The 18,415-nt window shown below is 38.8% G+C and overlaps 3 protein-coding genes across 4 annotated transcripts in view; 2 read left to right on the top strand and 1 right to left on the bottom strand.

The window, feature by feature from the left end:
* Positions 1 to 53: 53 nt before the first annotated feature.
* Positions 54 to 3,202, bottom strand: med7 (mediator complex subunit 7). Its single transcript, XM_080900260.1, has 2 exons — positions 3,046 to 3,202; positions 54 to 2,402 (listed from the first exon to the last, which is right to left on the bottom strand). The coding sequence occupies exon 2, from the start codon at positions 2,391 to 2,393 to the stop codon at positions 1,632 to 1,634; it is 762 nt and encodes a 253-aa protein (XP_080756386.1). The 5' UTR covers positions 2,394 to 2,402; positions 3,046 to 3,202; the 3' UTR covers positions 54 to 1,631.
* A 2,231-nt stretch (positions 3,203 to 5,433) lies between these two features.
* On the top strand, positions 5,434 to 12,817 carry itk (IL2 inducible T cell kinase). The gene is made up of 17 exons (XM_080900901.1): positions 5,434 to 5,906; positions 5,997 to 6,101; positions 6,256 to 6,337; positions 6,478 to 6,603; positions 6,827 to 6,864; positions 7,540 to 7,691; positions 7,805 to 7,870; positions 8,000 to 8,054; positions 8,437 to 8,516; positions 8,807 to 8,949; positions 9,085 to 9,159; positions 9,484 to 9,652; positions 9,731 to 9,947; positions 10,034 to 10,098; positions 10,194 to 10,312; positions 12,273 to 12,430; positions 12,523 to 12,817. The coding sequence occupies exons 1-17, from the start codon at positions 5,769 to 5,771 to the stop codon at positions 12,586 to 12,588; spliced, it is 1,854 nt and encodes a 617-aa protein (XP_080757027.1). The 5' UTR covers positions 5,434 to 5,768; the 3' UTR covers positions 12,589 to 12,817.
* Positions 12,818 to 15,911: 3,094 nt separating this feature from the next.
* The window catches only part of cyfip2 (cytoplasmic FMR1 interacting protein 2), a 28,121-nt gene continuing 25,617 nt past the window's right edge, over positions 15,912 to 18,415 (top strand). For both annotated transcript variants that reach the window (XM_080901302.1, XM_080901303.1), the window contains exon 1: positions 15,912 to 16,082. The gene's annotated coding sequence lies outside the window, so the exon portion shown is untranslated. The remainder of the gene's footprint in view (positions 16,083 to 18,415) is intronic.

Genomic DNA, 18,415 nt, shown 5'->3' with positions numbered 1-18,415 from the left:
CCTTGGGTTGTCTTTTCAAATAAAAGAAAAATTGGGCCAAAACACATCTTGTGTATCACGCACTGATTTATTGAACTTATGCAAGTTACATAGACACCTCAGCTAACATCACAGAAACGCAAGTAGTGAAATCTGCGCTGCAATCACCAGCCTGAGGTGTATTTTCAGTTTCAACAACCAAACATGTGCACTTGAATTGCTTTACAAGCAACCAGTTGAAAGGCTCACATTTCTTTCCCTGAACAGTTGTGTAAGAGCAATCTGCTGCAAGGCAACACAAAATTGGTTATACTGTTAGGTATGCTTATGAAAACCTATAAAAGAGGGAAGGGTCAGAATTATTTGACATTTTACATAATATACATGACGACTTTTTTGTGACGACTCTCCATGGATTACACAATCTGCAAATCAGTGACAAGAATCATGCATTGCAAACATAAAGGCAGTCCAGCATTTACATGAGTTTTCATGCGACTCTGCTCTGACGGGTCTAATAAAGCCCTCTATGTTTCTGTGAGATGACTGCACTCTGACTGCAAATTTGTTTATTGGGTTTATTACAATTATGCAAACTTAGCACCCCCACCTGATCTATGTTAAAAATTTCTATTCTGGGAATATGTTTTCCGGAATTAGTCAGAATTTCTACATTTTAAATAAAAACAACATTCAATGGGGCCCTTGAAAACACAGCTAGCACCCTCAAATGTCCATTTCTGACATTCACAGCTTCCCGTTAATGTGACAGCATTTATTGTCATAGTTTCAAGTTTCATGGGTGAACGAGTACACTGGTCACTTCTAAATAAAGGTTTAGGCATCAGCCTTACTGTGTGGTACCTAGTAAAACAACACAAACGTGAATGATAAAGTCACATTAACTGACACACATGGACAAAAGCATGACTGTGCATTTCTCTTGCTGGAGTGCTCATCTTATTAGAGCAGCAGTTCTCACACTACCTGCATGGCGGGAAACACTGGTGCAGTATAATCAACAAGGTGAAGTGAAACTTGAGTGGATTTTTTCTTAATGTGACCTTTAAGTAAAACTTTTTTTCTTAGTGGTTGGATAAAAACTGTGGAGTTTGGGGATTTAAATTAAACGTACTAGAAAAACTTTGAGAACCGATGCAGTTGAGAAAGCCATAAACAGCAAAGATGAAATGAGATAAAATGTTGCGCCCAACATTTTATCTCACCAGCTGTTTCAAGCTAGCAGTAAGAAACATTCGTCGATGATGTGTTTTGAAAGTTCCCAAGTCAGAAGAGAGGTTACCGAGCATCACTGTTGTACAGTGTGGTTACACTTGATTTAATGCTGATAATTCTTGAGGCCCCAGGCACACATTTTTTATGTGTATGGCAAAAACCACAGGTATAACATGTTCACTCTCTAAATCACTCTCGTGCATGAAACCATGAGAACAGAGATGTATTACAACCATATACGTATAACTCAATAGCAGAATGCAGTCATGTTAAAGACTTGTGGAGCAAAGACCAGTGACATAACCAGTTATAAAATAAAAAGAACAAAAATATTCTGTGTATACCATGTACGAAAGTGCCATATTTACACAGAGTTCAGCAAAGAAACGACAAAAAAGAAAGAACATAATATTAAACTATGCTAGTTCATCAATAATGCTGCACATGGCAGCATCCTTGTCCCATTTGTCACTTCTTGAAGTAGGGATGCTCTTCTCCTGCTGACTCGTTGCCATGCAGCTGGCAGCTGCTTCCTCTATATCCATAGGTTCTGTTTTCAGCCTGGTGGCCTGCCCAGATGAACAGCCAACACTAGCTGCAGGAGGCGCACTCTTTGTCCCATCACAAGCACCATCCTGACCTTCCACTTGAGGCAAGTCATCAGGCAGGGAGGCAAGGCACCCCTGGATCATCTCCACCACCCTCTCCAGATGTTTCTGGAACCTCTCTGCTGTCTCTAGCCTCTGTCTTTTCTGGACCTCCATCATCACCCTTAGCGTCTCCCTGGCTTGATGCGGTCTGTACTCATTTATCAGATGGTGCATATGGACAAACAGAAGCTTTATGTCTTCCAGCTTTTCTTCACGCTTTATACTACCAGGGCTCTTGATAAGGATGTCCAGAAGGTCCAAAAAGTTCACAAGAATGGACATGTTCAGTTTCTTGAGCTCCCGTTTGTGGTCAAACTGCATAGGGTGAAGCCTCTCAATGCCTTGGCTTTCGAGAGGCCGGATGATGAGGTCATCACACTGAAAATGGTTGCCAAACATCATGTAATTATCTCTGATGGGTGGAGGTGGCTTAGGGGCCAGACCCTTGCGGATGTTTTCATCTGTGTACTCTTTGATGTACTGCATCGGTGGAGGAGGCAGGGCGCTGACCTGCTGTGGTTCACCCATGATACCGACCTGAAAGCACAAGAATCCGTGTCAATATATATAAAAAGGAAAGCAACATACATTAGGTTTTGCAATTTAGTATCTTAATTAAAAAAAAAAAAGTGTTTACAGTTCACAGTAGTTGAACATAAACACATTAATTTAGGCTATGTGCCTAAATATAACAGAAGTGAAAAGGTGTCTCTCTCACTTCACTATTGGGGGCACAGGTAGACAAGAAGCAGGATGTTTGCCGCAAAAAGACGGCATAGCTTTTTAATTGCAGAGACGTTAGCCGTGTCTAAATAGTTTGCTTGCACTAACTCCAAACAAATTCAGTGTTTGTTTGAGACCATCGCTTCGAAAGATGTGCTAAGAGGCCTATGCTAACACAAACTGCCCAGCCAGTTGTCTGTACGGTAAATATCTGCATATAACTTATGTTAAACGCTGTCTGCATGGGAATAGAGTTGAGTGAAGACTACCATTTACTGTCGCAAACCTTTGTTTGTTTTATCAACATGTTAGCCCTTTACTCTCCAACTAACTGCAGTCGTTAGCTTACCTGCTGACTAACTGCTAACCTCCGCTAACGAGTTAAATCGCTACACCAAATATAATGCTAACCCACAATACCGTTAAAAGGGGGAAGACTTATGATATTTATACACACCTTTCAAATAACTCTTTAGTCGCTGAAGATATAAGACGCTAGATATAGACGTCCGTTAGTTCCGACCATTAGCTTGTAGCTAGTTTAGCTCCTTCCATTCCACACTAACAAGATTTTCGTTTCAGTCCCTAAGGCTCGACGTCATTGGTTTTTGTCCCGCGGATTGGACGATAGCAATGGAACAAACTAAACACCGATTGGGTGTGAGGATACCACGCTTGATCTTGTAGTTTTTGATACGAAAGTGCTTAATTTGAAGCTTATTTTGTACAGGACTGATGTCTTTTTACAATAGTGACCATCTCCAGCACCTGTTATCATTTGGTAATGTCAAATATTTTTCTAGTCAAAGCAAACCAGCAGTTTACAACGCCACCAATACTTTTAGAATAGAATAGAAAAGAATAGAATAGAATGCCTTTATTGTCACTATACAGTTGTACAATGAGATACAGAGCACCTCGTACTCAGTGTAAACATGCTCGGGGGGGTACAGTTCTGCAGCGCTATATACATATAGACAGTATTAACATAGGGAAAAAGATATATATATATATATATATATATATATATATATATATATATATATATATATATATATATATATATATACACATTTTGTACAAACATGTACGTTTTTTAAAAAAAAAAGTAATATGTAAAAAATTGGGGGGAGGGGGGGGGGGCTGTGTTATGGGTGCATGTGTGAGTTCAGGGTGGTTATGGCTTTGGGGAAGAAACTGTATTTGAGTCTGTGGGTTTTTGTGCTGATGCACCTGTAGCGCTTCCCTGAGGGAAGCAGGCTGAACATGTTGAAACCAGGATGGGAGCTGTCCTTGATAATGTTTGCTGCTCTGCTGAGGCAGCGGGAGGAATAAATGTCCATCAGGGAGGGGAGAGGGCAGCCAATGATCTTTTGTGCTGTCTTGACCACACTCTGGAGCCTCACTCTATCCACCTTGGTGCAGCTGCCATACCATACCGTGATGCAGTAGGTTAGCAGGCTCTCAATGGACGAGCGGTAGAAGGTCAGCAGCAGGTAAGAGGTAAATAAAATGTGGAAGAAAATTACAATAGATATAAACTATTACGAATACAAGAGACAAAAGCTTAAAAATTCAAGGATCTATCCTTAACGTTGTGTCAGTATAAGACAATTTTCTAAACTTTCCTTTGTTTTTTCTTTTCCCCCAATTTATCACTTATATATGGCTTAAAACAACAAGAAGAATAAAATACAGTTGAATGCTTTTAAACACTATAGTGTATTGAGCATCTTAAGTTCACCCTTCTGATTCTGTCACATCTTTAAAACAAATGAAAACTTTCCACATTTTTAGTTTGGAGCTTTAGATTTAGAAAATAAATTATTTAGTGTCACACGGTCCTTCACATCTACTTTTACACTTATTTTATACTTATTTGCACTTATTTACATACAGCATGACAAATGTTCTCTTTTATTAAATACTCATATGGAACAAAATTGCTGAACATTTCCCATTCAACAGCACGTTAACTCCTAAAAATGTTAAATTCAGGTATTTTCTGGAAATGTTTTTAATTGACAAAAGAAGAAAGAGCCTTGAATTTTGACATTTACACAGTTCAAACTGTATAAAAATATACAGTCAAAGCCGATTTTGTAATTTTGGCTTTTTGGATCTGTTTTGTTGTTGTTGTTTTTTGACAATAATTAAATTAAATTAAATTAAATTAAATTAAATTAAATTAAATTAAATTAAATTAAATGGCAATCCCAACTCATTCAATCCACACCAATCTGTTGGAACTCTTTCCTGGTGGTGGTGCTGTAGTATCCTTTAAATCTTTCATTCGGTGTGACTGTAAAAATATTTTCAGATTTTAACTTTAACTACATTTTCTTCCATTGTAAGTTGACAGCACTACCTCAGCAGTTTGAAATTTTTCGGTCACTTTAAAATCATTAATGGAGCCCAACCATATTCTTATTACCATATCATTACTGTTACAATATTATTGTTACTATATTATAACCTGTATTATTATTATTAACCTTCTTTTCCTGCACAAACCCCCCAAAAACCAAGTAAAATATAAGGGAGAAAAAAGCAGTGATGGAGAAAAAACAGGGCAAATCCTAAAAGACATCATGAACACGTAACACCAAACTCTAAATGTATTAATTATGGCAGGGGAAAAAAACAGATTCTTTTGTGTGTGTGTTTTCTTCCCCTATTACTTTCTTGTTTCAAGTTAAAATCATTTATGCCATTTTTTGCCCTCTTAGATTGAACCCCCCTTTGCCCAATGCTGACATTATAACCCAACCTCACTGTAGTAGTGGGACACATCCGTGACCTTTGAAGTGAATGTTGATGGAAAGCGTTGAAAAATGTAAAGGTTAACGAGTCATCCTTTTTCTGGGGATCGCACTACTCATAGTGGCTGACTGCAACGTGCACTAAGTGAGTGAAAGTGCCTGCGAGCACCCTGAACGGTGTGTATGTGCGCGCACGCGTGTATTTCGCTTGCACAACGCATTTGTTGCCGTAGGATGTGGTTTACTGTGCAACAACCCTATGCCGGAAACTCTACGACATCTATCAACTTATCATCCTCAATTTTTTTTTCTTGTACACTCACTGCTACTCTGTCTCTGCATGCTGTAGGCAATGCCGCCTCTCTTGGTATGACAAAACAAGGCAGTATTTCTCATTGCGCTTCTCATAGCTGGTAAAATGTTCCCCAGGGTGATTTTGAAGGGAACTCTGATCAAAAAATCTCAACAGAAGAAGCGAGTGTCACCCTGTAACTATAAAGAGCGATTTTTTGTGTTGGATACCCAAGACCTGAAGTATTCTGAACGTCGTCCCGGGGTAAGTACAGTATGTGCGGTTAATCTGTAGAGCTGTTTCAGGAATGCAGACTCTTGGCTGTTTGCTGTAATCTAAGCTGTTTTGTTGCAGAAAAAGCCTTTGCTGAAAGGTTGTATCGAGCTGTCCAGAATTAAGTGCGTGGAGATTGTGTGTACTGATGTGCCCATACCATGCAGCTTTAAGTACCCTTTTCAGGTAAGATTCATCATTTCCTAGAGACCAACTCAATTGTCACCGCATTAAAATCTACTAAACACTGCGACATACACCCTATATACAGTGTATGGTGAAGTATGACTGAAAATGACAACGCATATAACCTTTCTTTAAAATCTCAATTCTTCTGCAGGTTTTTCATGAAAGTTATTACCTCTACATATTTGCACCAGACAATGACTGCCGTCAGAAATGGGTCAGAGCTCTTAAAGAGGGTAAGCCATTACCATATATCACCAGTCAAATAATAATAATAGTACTATGACAAGTCGATGATAAACTGCTGATTGTATGAACTGCAAACACATACGGATGGATATTTCAAACAATATTTCCCTTGTTCTGTCTGATGTAGAGACAAAGAATAACAACTTAGTTCCAAAATACCACCCAAACTTCTGGATGGATGGAAAATGGAGATGCTGCCAGCAAACAGAGAAACTGGCGACTGGGTGCAACGTGTACGACCCAGTGGGCTATGGTTTGTAGCATTTCTTTTTCCTTCTCTTCTACTTCGTGAATCCAATGATTTGTGGTAGCGATTCCATTTGAATTAAGATATTTGTATGGCTTTCGCACATATGGTTAGAGTAAACTTGAACTAAATGCTTTCGTTTTGCCTAATCCAGTTCATACCGTTGTTGCTTTGTGAGTTTAGATGGGCCAAATAGCTCTCCAATTTAACATTTCTGTTTCCCCTACAGCCTCTAAAAAGCCGCTTCCCAGCCTCCCGGAGCCAGAGGTACCACCATCTAAAACACAAACGACACAAGCTTTTGAAATGTTATTGTGGTTATTACTGATATTCCAATGAAGCGAGGGAGACCAAATCACTTTTTCAGTTTTAATGCCTGTCATGTTTGTCTGCAATACTTTTAAACACAGTTTCTCTCTACATATTTAATAATTAGGTCACGCATTGGTTTTTAACCACTGTTTCTGTGGTTTGATTTTGTGTGTTCAGGCAGCAGCTCTGTAGTTGTTTCAGCGCACATGTGTTTGAGTGTTTACTTAAATAGATAGATAGTAGAAGAAATAGAAGTACATTAAAGTTTGTCAAATGAAAATCCTTGTTGATACTTTTTCCTTTGGCACTATGAAAATGTAATTTTATTTGAAACCTCTGGATTTCGTATTTGTGTATGAACTTTTTGGGAAGAGTTCACTCAGACCTCTCAATAATTTGTACCAGGTTATTTCCACCACTTAAAAAACATTTTCCTGATTGGCAGAGCTAAATTCAAAATTTGGGGTTCTTATTGCAAAACTTCAGCTTCATGATTCTAAATCTCGAGTTATTTTCTCATCTCATCTCGGAAGTTTATGATAGTATGTCGAAATTTAGAGGTAATAACCCAAAATTTTGTACATACCTGTACAAATGGTTTTTAAATCAGATTTTTTCCTCCCTTTCCAGATGGAGCTGGAAGATTCGGGGAAACAGAAGGTCATCGCTTTGCAAAACTACACGCCACAGGGAGACAATGACTTACCTCTTCAGAAAGATCAGGAGTATCTCCTGGTTAAGAATTCCCATTCCACCTGGTGGCTTGTACAGGATGAGAGAGGGTAAAGCGCATTACAGCCAATGCCAAATTCATTTGAACTGTTTACATTAAAAAATAGCAGTACATTTCAAAAGAAGAACCATTAGCTAAATCCCTTTTCCTGTCACCCATTAGGAACTCGGGTTTTGTGCCCAGTACATACGTAGCTGAAAAATCCATCAACAACTTTGAAAGATTTGAGTGAGTTTGAATTCATTTCTTTTACTCGAGCTTTTAATTTGCAGTGTTTATTGCTGCTAATGAATTACCATGTTTTCCCTCCAAAACTGATTTAATTGTTGTGTTAAATGTTTAATGTGTTCTCAACAGATGGTACAACAAAAACATTAGCAGAGCGCAAGCAGAAGAATTGCTAATGAAAGAGGTAAAAACAAAAACTCAGTTCTGTTTGGCAATAAAATTTCAAATAATGATTTTGATATGATGATGACAGGCAAGATTTAGCCCCTGTATGACACAGTGCATTTTGATGCGACTGTGCCGCCAACAGCAATGTTGCATTTGCAAAATCGCTGCATATGCACCTGCACAACGACAATTCGACTTGACATAGAACATGAAAAAAAAATTTCTCACAACCACAAAGTTTCCTCCAATGTTGAATTTCCTGCTTTGCTAAGTTTTGCAAGCAGGAAGGGAAAATGGTTATCCATCGTCGTCTTTGAATTAAAACGGCCGCCAGACGTGTTACAGAATGCACCGCCGAACGTGGGAAATCTTATGTGATCTCGTTATTCTGTCTTTAGGGTAAGGAAGGTGCATTCATTGTGCGGGACTCAAGACAGGCGGGAGTGTACACAGTGTCTGTTTTCACCAAAGCACCAGGGTAAATGTTATTTATAGTGTTCTTATGAATTTACTTAAAAAATATCTATCAAACAACTCTATAATTAAAACAGTCATATATGGTTACTTATATCATGAAAAAAAATTGATGGCTCATAGGATTTCAATCATTTTAAGTGACCGTTAAAGATGTAACCAATGAGAATTAAGTATAAGATTAGTGTAATCTTGTGATATTTTTCTGATCTTCCAATGTTTATGTGTAATCATCTGCTCAGGCAAACATTTGCTTTAAAAATGTTTGTTAAGTTAAGCATATATTCTCATCAGGTCTAATGGGGAGAAGAATCCGAGAGTGAAGCATTACCAAATCAGACAAACCGAAACGAGCCCAGCTTCTTTTTACCTGGCAGAGAAGTACCTGTTTAGCACCATTCCTGAGCTCATATATTACCACCAGCACAATGCTGCAGGTAAGTGTGCCAGCTTTTCTCATGCAACAGCATTATTTCAAAAAGTTCAAAGGATAAATGAAGTTCATCTTATGAAACGGCTAAATTCTTGGTCCTGCTTTTTAAATTTCCCGTTGTCTCTTTCTCTTTGTGCAGGGCTAATAACACGGCTGAGACACCCCGTCTCTCAAGGTCGATGCTGTTCCCAGGATTCTACTGATATCACAAAAGGTTTAAGTCTTTTTGTGATGCCCGAAGTTTGTTGAACTAAAGCTCCAAGCAGTCCTAATTTATTGCTGTGAATCTTGTTTTTGCTGACCTCTGGTGGGTTGCACAGAATTACACTTCAGGGCTGTTAAGTAACTCCACCCTTTTGTCTTTTAATATAAACCAATGTAATACAAATTAATCTTTGCTGAAAAAAAGCAAGTGAAAATGAGAAAAAAAAAGTCCTTTTTTATTTGTGAAACTTGCATGAAGAAGTTTAACTCTATGGTTATATAACTGAGCTATAGTGTGGATGCTTTGGTTCACTGCTGGTTTGCTGGTTAACAGATCAGTGGGAAGTGGACCCTGAGGAGCTGATACTGGGTCAGGAGATAGGCAGCGGCCAGTTTGGACTGGTGCTGGAAGGCAGCTGGAGGGATCTCAAGGTAGCGGTGAAGATGGTAAGAGAAGAGTGCATGTCAGACGACGAATTTAAAGAAGAGGCACGGATTATGATGTAAGTACAGTTCACGGTGGAGATCTGTAAAACGAGTTTGAAACCACTCAGTTTATCTGTGCATGTGTGTTTTAACAGGAGACTCTCTCACTCTAAGCTGGTACAGCTGTATGGCGTGTGCACACAACATTCTCCTATCTGCCTTGTGTTTGAGTACATGGAAAACGGCTGCCTGACGGACTACCTGCGAGAAAGGAAAGGCTCGTTGTCTCAGGATATATTGTTGGGGATGTGTCTGGATGTCAGCGAAGGGATGGCTTATCTAGAGATGTCCAACTTCATCCACAGAGATCTGGTAAATAAATAAAGTGCTCTTTCACGATACACTTTCATATCCCTGCTTTGTTAGAGGACTTTATCCTTCCTTTCTTCCTTCCAAAGGCTGCCAGGAACTGTCTCGTCTCAAAGAACAACGAGGTGAAGGTATCGGACTTTGGAATGACCAGGTATGTTCGTGAAGATCAGTTTTTTAAATTATTACATAACATTAATGTCACAGTGAGTCACAGCTTATGGTCTGTGTCCACTCTCCATACCCTAGATTTGTTCTTGATGATCAGTACACGAGCTCACAGTGCTCCAAGTTCCCTGTCAAGTGGTCAGCCCCAGAGGTCATCAGATACTGCAAATTCAGCACCAAGTCTGACGTCTGGTCATTCGGTGAGTTTGGGCGCTTGTCTGCCATTCAGCTGTTTGGTTTGCATTTCTGATTCACTCGTCTGGCAAGTTTTGCAGGTTGGGTGAGAGCAGATTAAATCATATTTGTTTTCCTGATGGCACATGTGCTCAACTGTAGTTAAATAACACTGCAGTGGTTTAGACGTTATATATTAAACAATTCTTTTTATCCTGTGAAAAAAAAAAACTGTGCTCAAACTGGAGCACAGTTTTCTTGGGCAGACTATTACTGCAGTTATCCGTGACAAAGCCATTTTTTTTGGTACATTTTTATATAAAATAGTCTAAAAGCTAGCCATTTTCATGATTCAGTGACAATTAGTGGATGCACAATAAGCTCAGACAATTACCGAGGTTTGAAAGGAGATTAAACAGACAGAAAGCTTTTAGCTTGACGTCATCTTTGGGGGAAAAAAAAGATTCTGTATTATGAATCTATGATTTTCTTGTGTAAAACGGATGTGCTAAAACTAAGTAAAAATAAAACATATTATAACTTCTACAATAGGGGTTATTATTTCTATTTCTAAACAGATTTGAATTATGACCTATTCTAAAAAGGTCTGGATCCAATTACTGACGTCCCTTAGAAATCGTGAAAAACAAATGAACTGCAGTGACAGTTTAAGCAGGCTATTGCTTTTCATTGGTAACACAAGTGTTTTCAATCATGATTCTATGCATTGAAATGGTAAAAGAGTAATAATTCAGCTGTATAGTATCATTGTTACACTGATGATGGGCAGGAGAAAGAGGGGAAAAGTTTGTCTGAGGCGTCTTTCAAAAGATTCTTTATGTCAAGATTTTTACTTCCTGGTTAAATAACGGTTTAAAACTAAAAGAGACCATCTACAGGCTGTGTGAAGTTCTTGAGACTGCAGCTGCTAAGAATATTAGGAAACTCTTTCATTGGATTCTTTCATGCCGGCTTCAGTGGATGAGGCTACCAGAGGAACATTAACTCCAGACTAAACAGAGCTGATTTAAAGGATCAAAGTGCAAAAGCGTCTGTCGACACCATACGTTGGTTTCTGAATGAAGGTTGAAAAAAGAGACCCCGCTTTTGAAAGAGGATTATAAAAAAAAACCCCTTAAACTTGTGTTTGATAAAATACAAATAGACAAGTCAAAGTGGTTCTTGTTGGATGAAGTTTGGGATTTAAAACTAGTTTCCAAGTTTGCCGAAAAAAAGAAGCTTTTGAAGAAAAGAACGCTGGAGACGACGGATTTCATCAAGATAATCTGGAGTGAAATACATTTATGTACCTGTGCCAGAGCTCTGTGCCAGTCACAGGCCAACGCTGCTTCTTCCAACAGTATAAAGATCTGAAACATACTTCCAACAAGATGGACTGAAACAAAATCATTTGAGCCGAGTGTGGAAAAAGCTGAAACTCACAGTGGGGGGAAAACGTGTTCATCAAACCTGAATGAACCGCAGCGGTTTGAACATGAAGAGTCAAACAACCTACAGAGATGTGTGAGTGTGTGTGTGTAGGTGTGTGTGGGGGTAGGTAAGTGGGTGAAAGGGAGGTGGGCGTCCTCTTGTGAAGAATCACAAAAACTGCTCAGCTGCACAATATTACAATTAAGGATCAAATACTTTAGGCAGACGACTATATTTGTTGTATTGAATGAAAGCGAGATGAATTACTTTTAAAGTAAGAACTTACAGCAGAGCAAATTTTAGGTGTGTGTGTGTCTCATGTGTAGGTGTGTGTATTTTTTTTATTGGGTAGCAACAATTTTGGCCAATTCTGATCTGTAGTAAATTACTCTCAAATGAGGCTAAAAATAAATATGTTTCAGTTATATAAAAAAAAAAAATAAATAAAAACACACTGCACTGGACTAGAGTAGCTCACTGTTAAACGAACGATACAATATGGACTAAAATGCTTCCATATTGTTTAACAAGTGCTGTCTCCGTGTCCCTCTTCAGGTGTGCTCATGTGGGAGGTGTACAACGAAGGCCGACTCCCCTATGAGAACCGCACTAATGCAGAAGTGGTGGACTCCCTGAACGCAGGCCTGAGGCTCCTGAAGCCACGCTTGGCCCCGGACTCTGTCCACCTACTCATGGAGTGGTGTTGGAAGGAGGTGAGGACATTACCCTTTTTTCAAGCAGAACTTCTGCTGATCATAAAATGAGCAAACGATTAACTGTCGTTTGTTTTCTGTTCTGTTCCCAGAAACCAGACGATCGCCCAACATTTGGGCTCCTCTTTCACGAGCTGGCCTCCCTTTCAGACGCCTGAACCAACATGTGATTTGTGATTTTTTTTTATATATAATATTTATTTTATTTATTTACTGTAACCAGTTGCTTGTCATTTGTAAAGTTAGATTATTCCAAAGCAATTTTATATCCTGGATTTTGCACTTTATCTCTTTCGTAGCTTTGTAAGTATCCCCTGAGAGGGCTCACACAGTCCATTCACACAGCTACTGGTGCTTCCTGCAGAATCATGTAAAGGTCTGAGTAATTCTATAAGCCATATAAAAGTGAGATGTTTGCTTTTCAGTCAGCTGACTGTCATTAAACTGAATGTTTTACATCTTGTCACTTCTCACTGTCTTAGTTTCCTCCACTACAATAATGAAATCTTGGCATAAGAAATATTTTTGTTTCTATATGAAGAAATTATTGAAGTTGCCAGATGTTATATATATTTAGAAATTAGAAAGGCTTTCCTGTTTTATGGAGCTCACTGACATTAGCCACAACAGTCATATTTTTGATGATCATCCATATACTGTATATAAAAGATGGACATAGCTACAACAAAGTCATGAGTCATGTTTTGGTTTTTTTTTTATGAATTAATTTTGGAGTCACAGGTGACCACATTTGGTCAAGATAGATTTATTACTCATTGCTCGGATACATCGTAATATGTGGTAAGTAATATGAGTCATTGAAACTGTGCTAAAGGTGGAGCACAGTCTTCTTGATTAGACTATTACTACAATTATCCAGAGATGAAGTCATGTTTTTGTGAAATTATATTTAACAAAAAAATGCTCCATATCGCACCCACACCATGAACAAGGTTGGTCGATTTCAACTGTGTGACTCTAACTTCTACAGCTGTCTATACCAGCAGCCCCCCACCCCCGGGCCACGGACCGGTCATTTGGTACCGGGCCACGAGAGTTGAGCCTCGGGTGTGAAATTTATGGTTTTCAGGGTTTGTATCGTTAACTCGGTTTCCCTGGGTCTTTTCCCGTGTTGTAGTTGCGTGTCTTTTTTTGAAAGAAATATTTACACATTACCATAGCGACCAGAGAGCATTAAGAGGCAGAGAGGAGGATGTTACTCTCAATGTTGTTGGTGCATTTCAGGAGGACGCTGCTAATTAACTTACACAATTACACAGTGAATTCACGTTTATTATTATATTTACAAAATACCACAGTTTTTGTCTTGGTCGTATCTTTTTTTGTTGTTGTTGTTGTTGTATTTATCCGCAACACCTTAAAGGCTGGTCAGTTAAAATATTGTCTGACATTAAACCGGGTTGTGGCGTAAAAAAGGTTGAGGACCGCTGGTCTATACCCACATCAATTTTTCAGTCAAATAAGCCATACGTTATTGGAATGACTCACTTTTGGAGCCAGACTCCAGTGGCCAGTCAAAGAACTGCAGTTTCTGGTACAGGCACAGTAACTTTTTTCCCATATCAAATGATCAATAATTCTCTTGTATCATGTAAGTAAGTAAGTAAGTAAAATTTATTTATATAGTGCTTTTCACAGATAAAAATCACAAAGTGCTTTACAACACAGAAAATGGGAATATAAAAACAATATAACAGTAAATAAAACAATGTAAAACAATAAAACTATAAAAACAGCATAAGAAGAAATTAATCAAATGCTTTTCTAAATAAAAATTTCTTCAGCTGTTTCTTAAAAGAATCAATGGAGTCCGTGCAGCGAAGAGACAGTGGGAGAGAATTCCACAACCGTGGGTGCCACAGTCTGAAAGGCCCGATCACCACGAGTTTTAAAACGAGTGCGCGGTGCCACCAGCAGTCTCTGATCTAATGACCTTAAAGCCCGAGAAGATGTATGTGGTTTCAGCAGGTCAGATAAATATTGAGGAGCCTGACCATGTAGGGCCCTAAAGGTTAGAACTAAAATTTTAAAATGAAACCTAAAATTTACAGGCAACCAGTGAAGGGAGGCCAAGACTGGAGTGATATGTGATCTTCTCTTGGTGCCATGTCAGCCAACGCATTCTCTTCTGACGATAGTGGCAAGACGTGGAATTGCAGTTTCCTGCTGGGACATAGAGCAATGTGCAAAAGTCTTGAGCCACCGCTCATTTTTTAATATCCATTATAGGAAAATGGAAAAAAGGTGCAGAGAATGGAAATCCAGTGTAATTTGGCATACCTCAGCCTTTTCTTTCCATTTCCCTTCCCTAAGGATGTCTTCTTGACACCAAAGTAGATGGATCAGCTGAAGGGTCAGGCACATCTCTCAGGTTCTAAAGATACAATTTAAAACTGATTTGTTGCTAAATTGTGTGTTATTTGCAGATAGAATGAATGTTGGTTCATTGTTTGAGTGCCTTGGTGGCTTTTAAATGCTTGAAGTGTTAAAGCAGCCAATGTATAAAGAAAAACTTTGAAAGACCTTCAGAAAGCCTGAAGAACTATCACTCAAGACCACATTAAGAGGTTACAAGAAAGTCAAGAAATCAAGAATGACTAAAGACTCTGCACAGCATTTTTTTTCAAAGAAGGCCTCGCATATTTCATCAAGCCAATACTGAACACAACACAAGGCAACTCAATTACAACATATGGCTACATATGGTAGAGGAGTCCGGGTGCAGAACTGGCCAGTACAGACGTTTCTCCATATGAAAACATCTGGCGTCAAATGAAATGGAAAATACTACAAATCAAACCCAGGAATGTCGAGCAACTACAATCCTGTATCGTTCATTTTTTGTGATTTCTTTGCTTAAAATGAGCAATTTTCTCAAATTAAGCATGTTATATGTTTTCTATGTTGTTGTGTGAATAAAAAATAGGTTTATAAGATCTGCAAGTGAAAATGGGATTTCTGTGGTCTTTAAGCAGTTCACACAACATTCCAAGTTTTCTGGAATCAAGGTTATAGCATGTTGTCATTATAAAGTACTGTATTCAACACATACGTTTGAAATAATAAACAATAATATTTAACTACATGCTACTACATGCAACTTGAATTCATAATTATAAATAGTGGTACAAGGTGGGTGAAGTAGGGCCCTTTACTTTTTTCTATATCCTATTTATCATGTAATTAGAATTCATACAGAGAACTAAGAATTTACCACCGCCTCCTTTAAATGAGGTTACCCTCAGTTTCCCTATACATACAACATATACCCACAGCTTTTGATGTTGTCAATTTAAAAGCCTGAAACGCATTGTGTATTTATCCGTACCCAAAGTATTTTTAAGCAGAAAACTAGCTCAAATGAAGCGAATCAACATGTCGGGGCTCCTCTCATCATCGCCTGTGCTCCACTGTGACTGTCTCTTTAAGAAAATGCACTTGCAGCCATTTTCTGCTCTTTGTGTGGGGTGGATTAGCACCGGGTTGGTACTGGGCGAAACTAGAGCATCAGTCGACATAGAAGACGTGGAAAAAAAGAAAAGAAAAACCTAGGAAACATTGGCTCGCCGTCGCAGACCGCGACACGGTCCGCCCGATTTAGTTTGTCGCCGGACGGACATGCAATTTTCAGGTATGTGGCAAAAAGTAGCGATGGATGCAGACGCAGCGAAGAAGATGAACGGGGCTGGTGATGTGCTTTGGGTAGTGATGATGGCTGGAGACTGGAGTGCTGTTTTTCCCCCCCTTCTTTTTATTTTGCCTCCTTTTCGCATTTCACATCCTTTCCCTTTACTTATCTGTCCGTGCGCAAATGTAACAATAGGGGGATCCTTGTAAATAGGAGGGACTTGATTGGGATCGAGCGCCCCGCTTTATCGTGGATAATTGTGGCACATGAATGGGATCCCCGTTAGCTTACATCGGCATCGTAGCTCACGCTGAGATGGGTGGGGTGAGGAGAGGGTGCCTGTGTGTCAAGTGCACTGATGAATGATGGAGCACGTAAGGCTCCACGGTTTTCTGAGCTGATAACAACCGTTTCGCTGCACAGACACAGAAAGATGTCGAAAAATAACGTTTTGGTGTTTCAGATTGCTCGATTTCACGACGATGCTCTGGCTTTTTAATTTTTTCCCCCCTTAAAGGTCCTCTCCCCTCTTTCCAATCGACTAACAGGCCACAGCACGGCCAGATGCACAGGATTGTTTCACAGCTATCACACCAGCAGGCAGGCAGGGCCGTTACTTGTGCTCAAATGACAGGTTCACCCACTTCCGTCTCAGACAGGCTTAGTCTAAACCCAGATGTTTTTCCTTTCCATTTCTCTCCTACAGACGAACCTGCCAGTTTGGGTAGAAATGTAAGCCTGCCATTGCTGCAGACTCTCTGAGCTGTAAATCTGTATGCCAGACCCTCACCCACAAGCAGTGATGTAATGCTTGAATCTTGATGCTTTGCTTCTGCTAACACTAAGGATTGCAAAATTAAAACCACAATGAAAATGAAACCCGGTGCCATTAATAGTCAGGTAAAATTAGGATTGTTTTTTTTTGTTTTTTTTTAAAAAGAGTCTTCTTTAGGTTTGTGATAGTTTTACGGGAAAACTTCACATTTTTGACTGACTAAAACGAGTGTTTCTTGTTTCTCTGAAAGTGTAATTTGCTAAGATTGATAATAATAATAATTATTGTTGTCAGTAGTAGTAGAAGTAGTAGTATTAATAAGAATAATTTGTTGCAATTCAGGTATTATTGTTAATATTAGCTTGCTAACCTCGCTCATGTGTTAAAACACACACACACATATGTTAATTTATGATGTTTTTTTTTTTTTTTTTCATGATTGCACTGTATTCAGTCAAATGGCAAAAAGTATTGTTCATATACACTAAAATATAAATAGATAAATACATAGGTTTATTGTTTGTCTTCTTTGCAAAATCCATATTCATTGCATAAGATAAAGTAATCAATTACTGGCATTAGTAGCATCACTGCTTGATTGACATTTATTTACAGATATACATTCCAATGAACCCAGAGTACCACGGCACTAAAATCTGTTAAGCAAAATGTGTTTACAAAAACTACAACATGCATGTAACATACACATATGTCAACAACGTACATGTAGTGTACATCTAATGTCAACAACTAACAAGTACACGTAATGTCAGCCACATACACGTAACATACACGAAATGTCAACAACATACATATAATGTTGTTCATTTTTCAGGTCAGGTACTTCACCTACATTTATAATTTGTAAAGATTTGACTGGTATTAAAAAAAGTTCCCAAAAGCTACATAGATGTTAATAATCCTGGTAACATAGACAGTTTACATAGTAAGTTACAGATTCAATTGTGTCTAAGAGGGTTAATACGTACATATGCTACGATCATTATATAAGATAATAATTAGTTGCAACTCAAGTGCTAACATTACTGAAGTGAATTCAAGGTTGGTTTCTACGAAAGTTGGCTTACTGCCACCTGAAGTGAAAAACCATCAAATCATTTACTGTGAAGTCGGTCATGGTCATGTTTGTCATGCTTTAAAATTAGAAGAAAAAACACATCTAAACACCACCACAGCATCCCGCTATTATTGTCACAGAGAGATGTCTGAACTGCTAAGGCTAGTTACCAGCTGTATGCCAGGCTAATGTGGTCTAAACCAGTATACAGCTAGAAATGGAGCTGTCTAAAACATCCCTGTTTGAACCATCTGCTGAGAATAAATCATGAGTGGTTAAAATTGACTCATAAACTCATCTCATCCCCGTTTCTCCTTTTAAGAGCTATGCTGTGAGTGCAACCAGGCAGTTCCCTTTAACGTAAAAGGGAAGATTGAATTATATCCTTTAGCTTATTATCTATTTTGCTTTTGGGTAGTGAGGGGGGCTGGAGCCTATCCCAGCTGTCATAGGGCAAGAAACAGGTTAAGGCTGATTCTTGAC

This window comes from Rhamphochromis sp. 'chilingali' (genome assembly GCF_963969265.1).
Source record: "Rhamphochromis sp. 'chilingali' genome assembly, chromosome: 13".
NCBI classification, from domain to species: domain Eukaryota; kingdom Metazoa; phylum Chordata; class Actinopteri; order Cichliformes; family Cichlidae; genus Rhamphochromis; species Rhamphochromis sp. 'chilingali'.
Note: the sequence above shows the minus strand (reverse complement) of the source record. Positions and strands in the feature narration are given on the sequence as shown.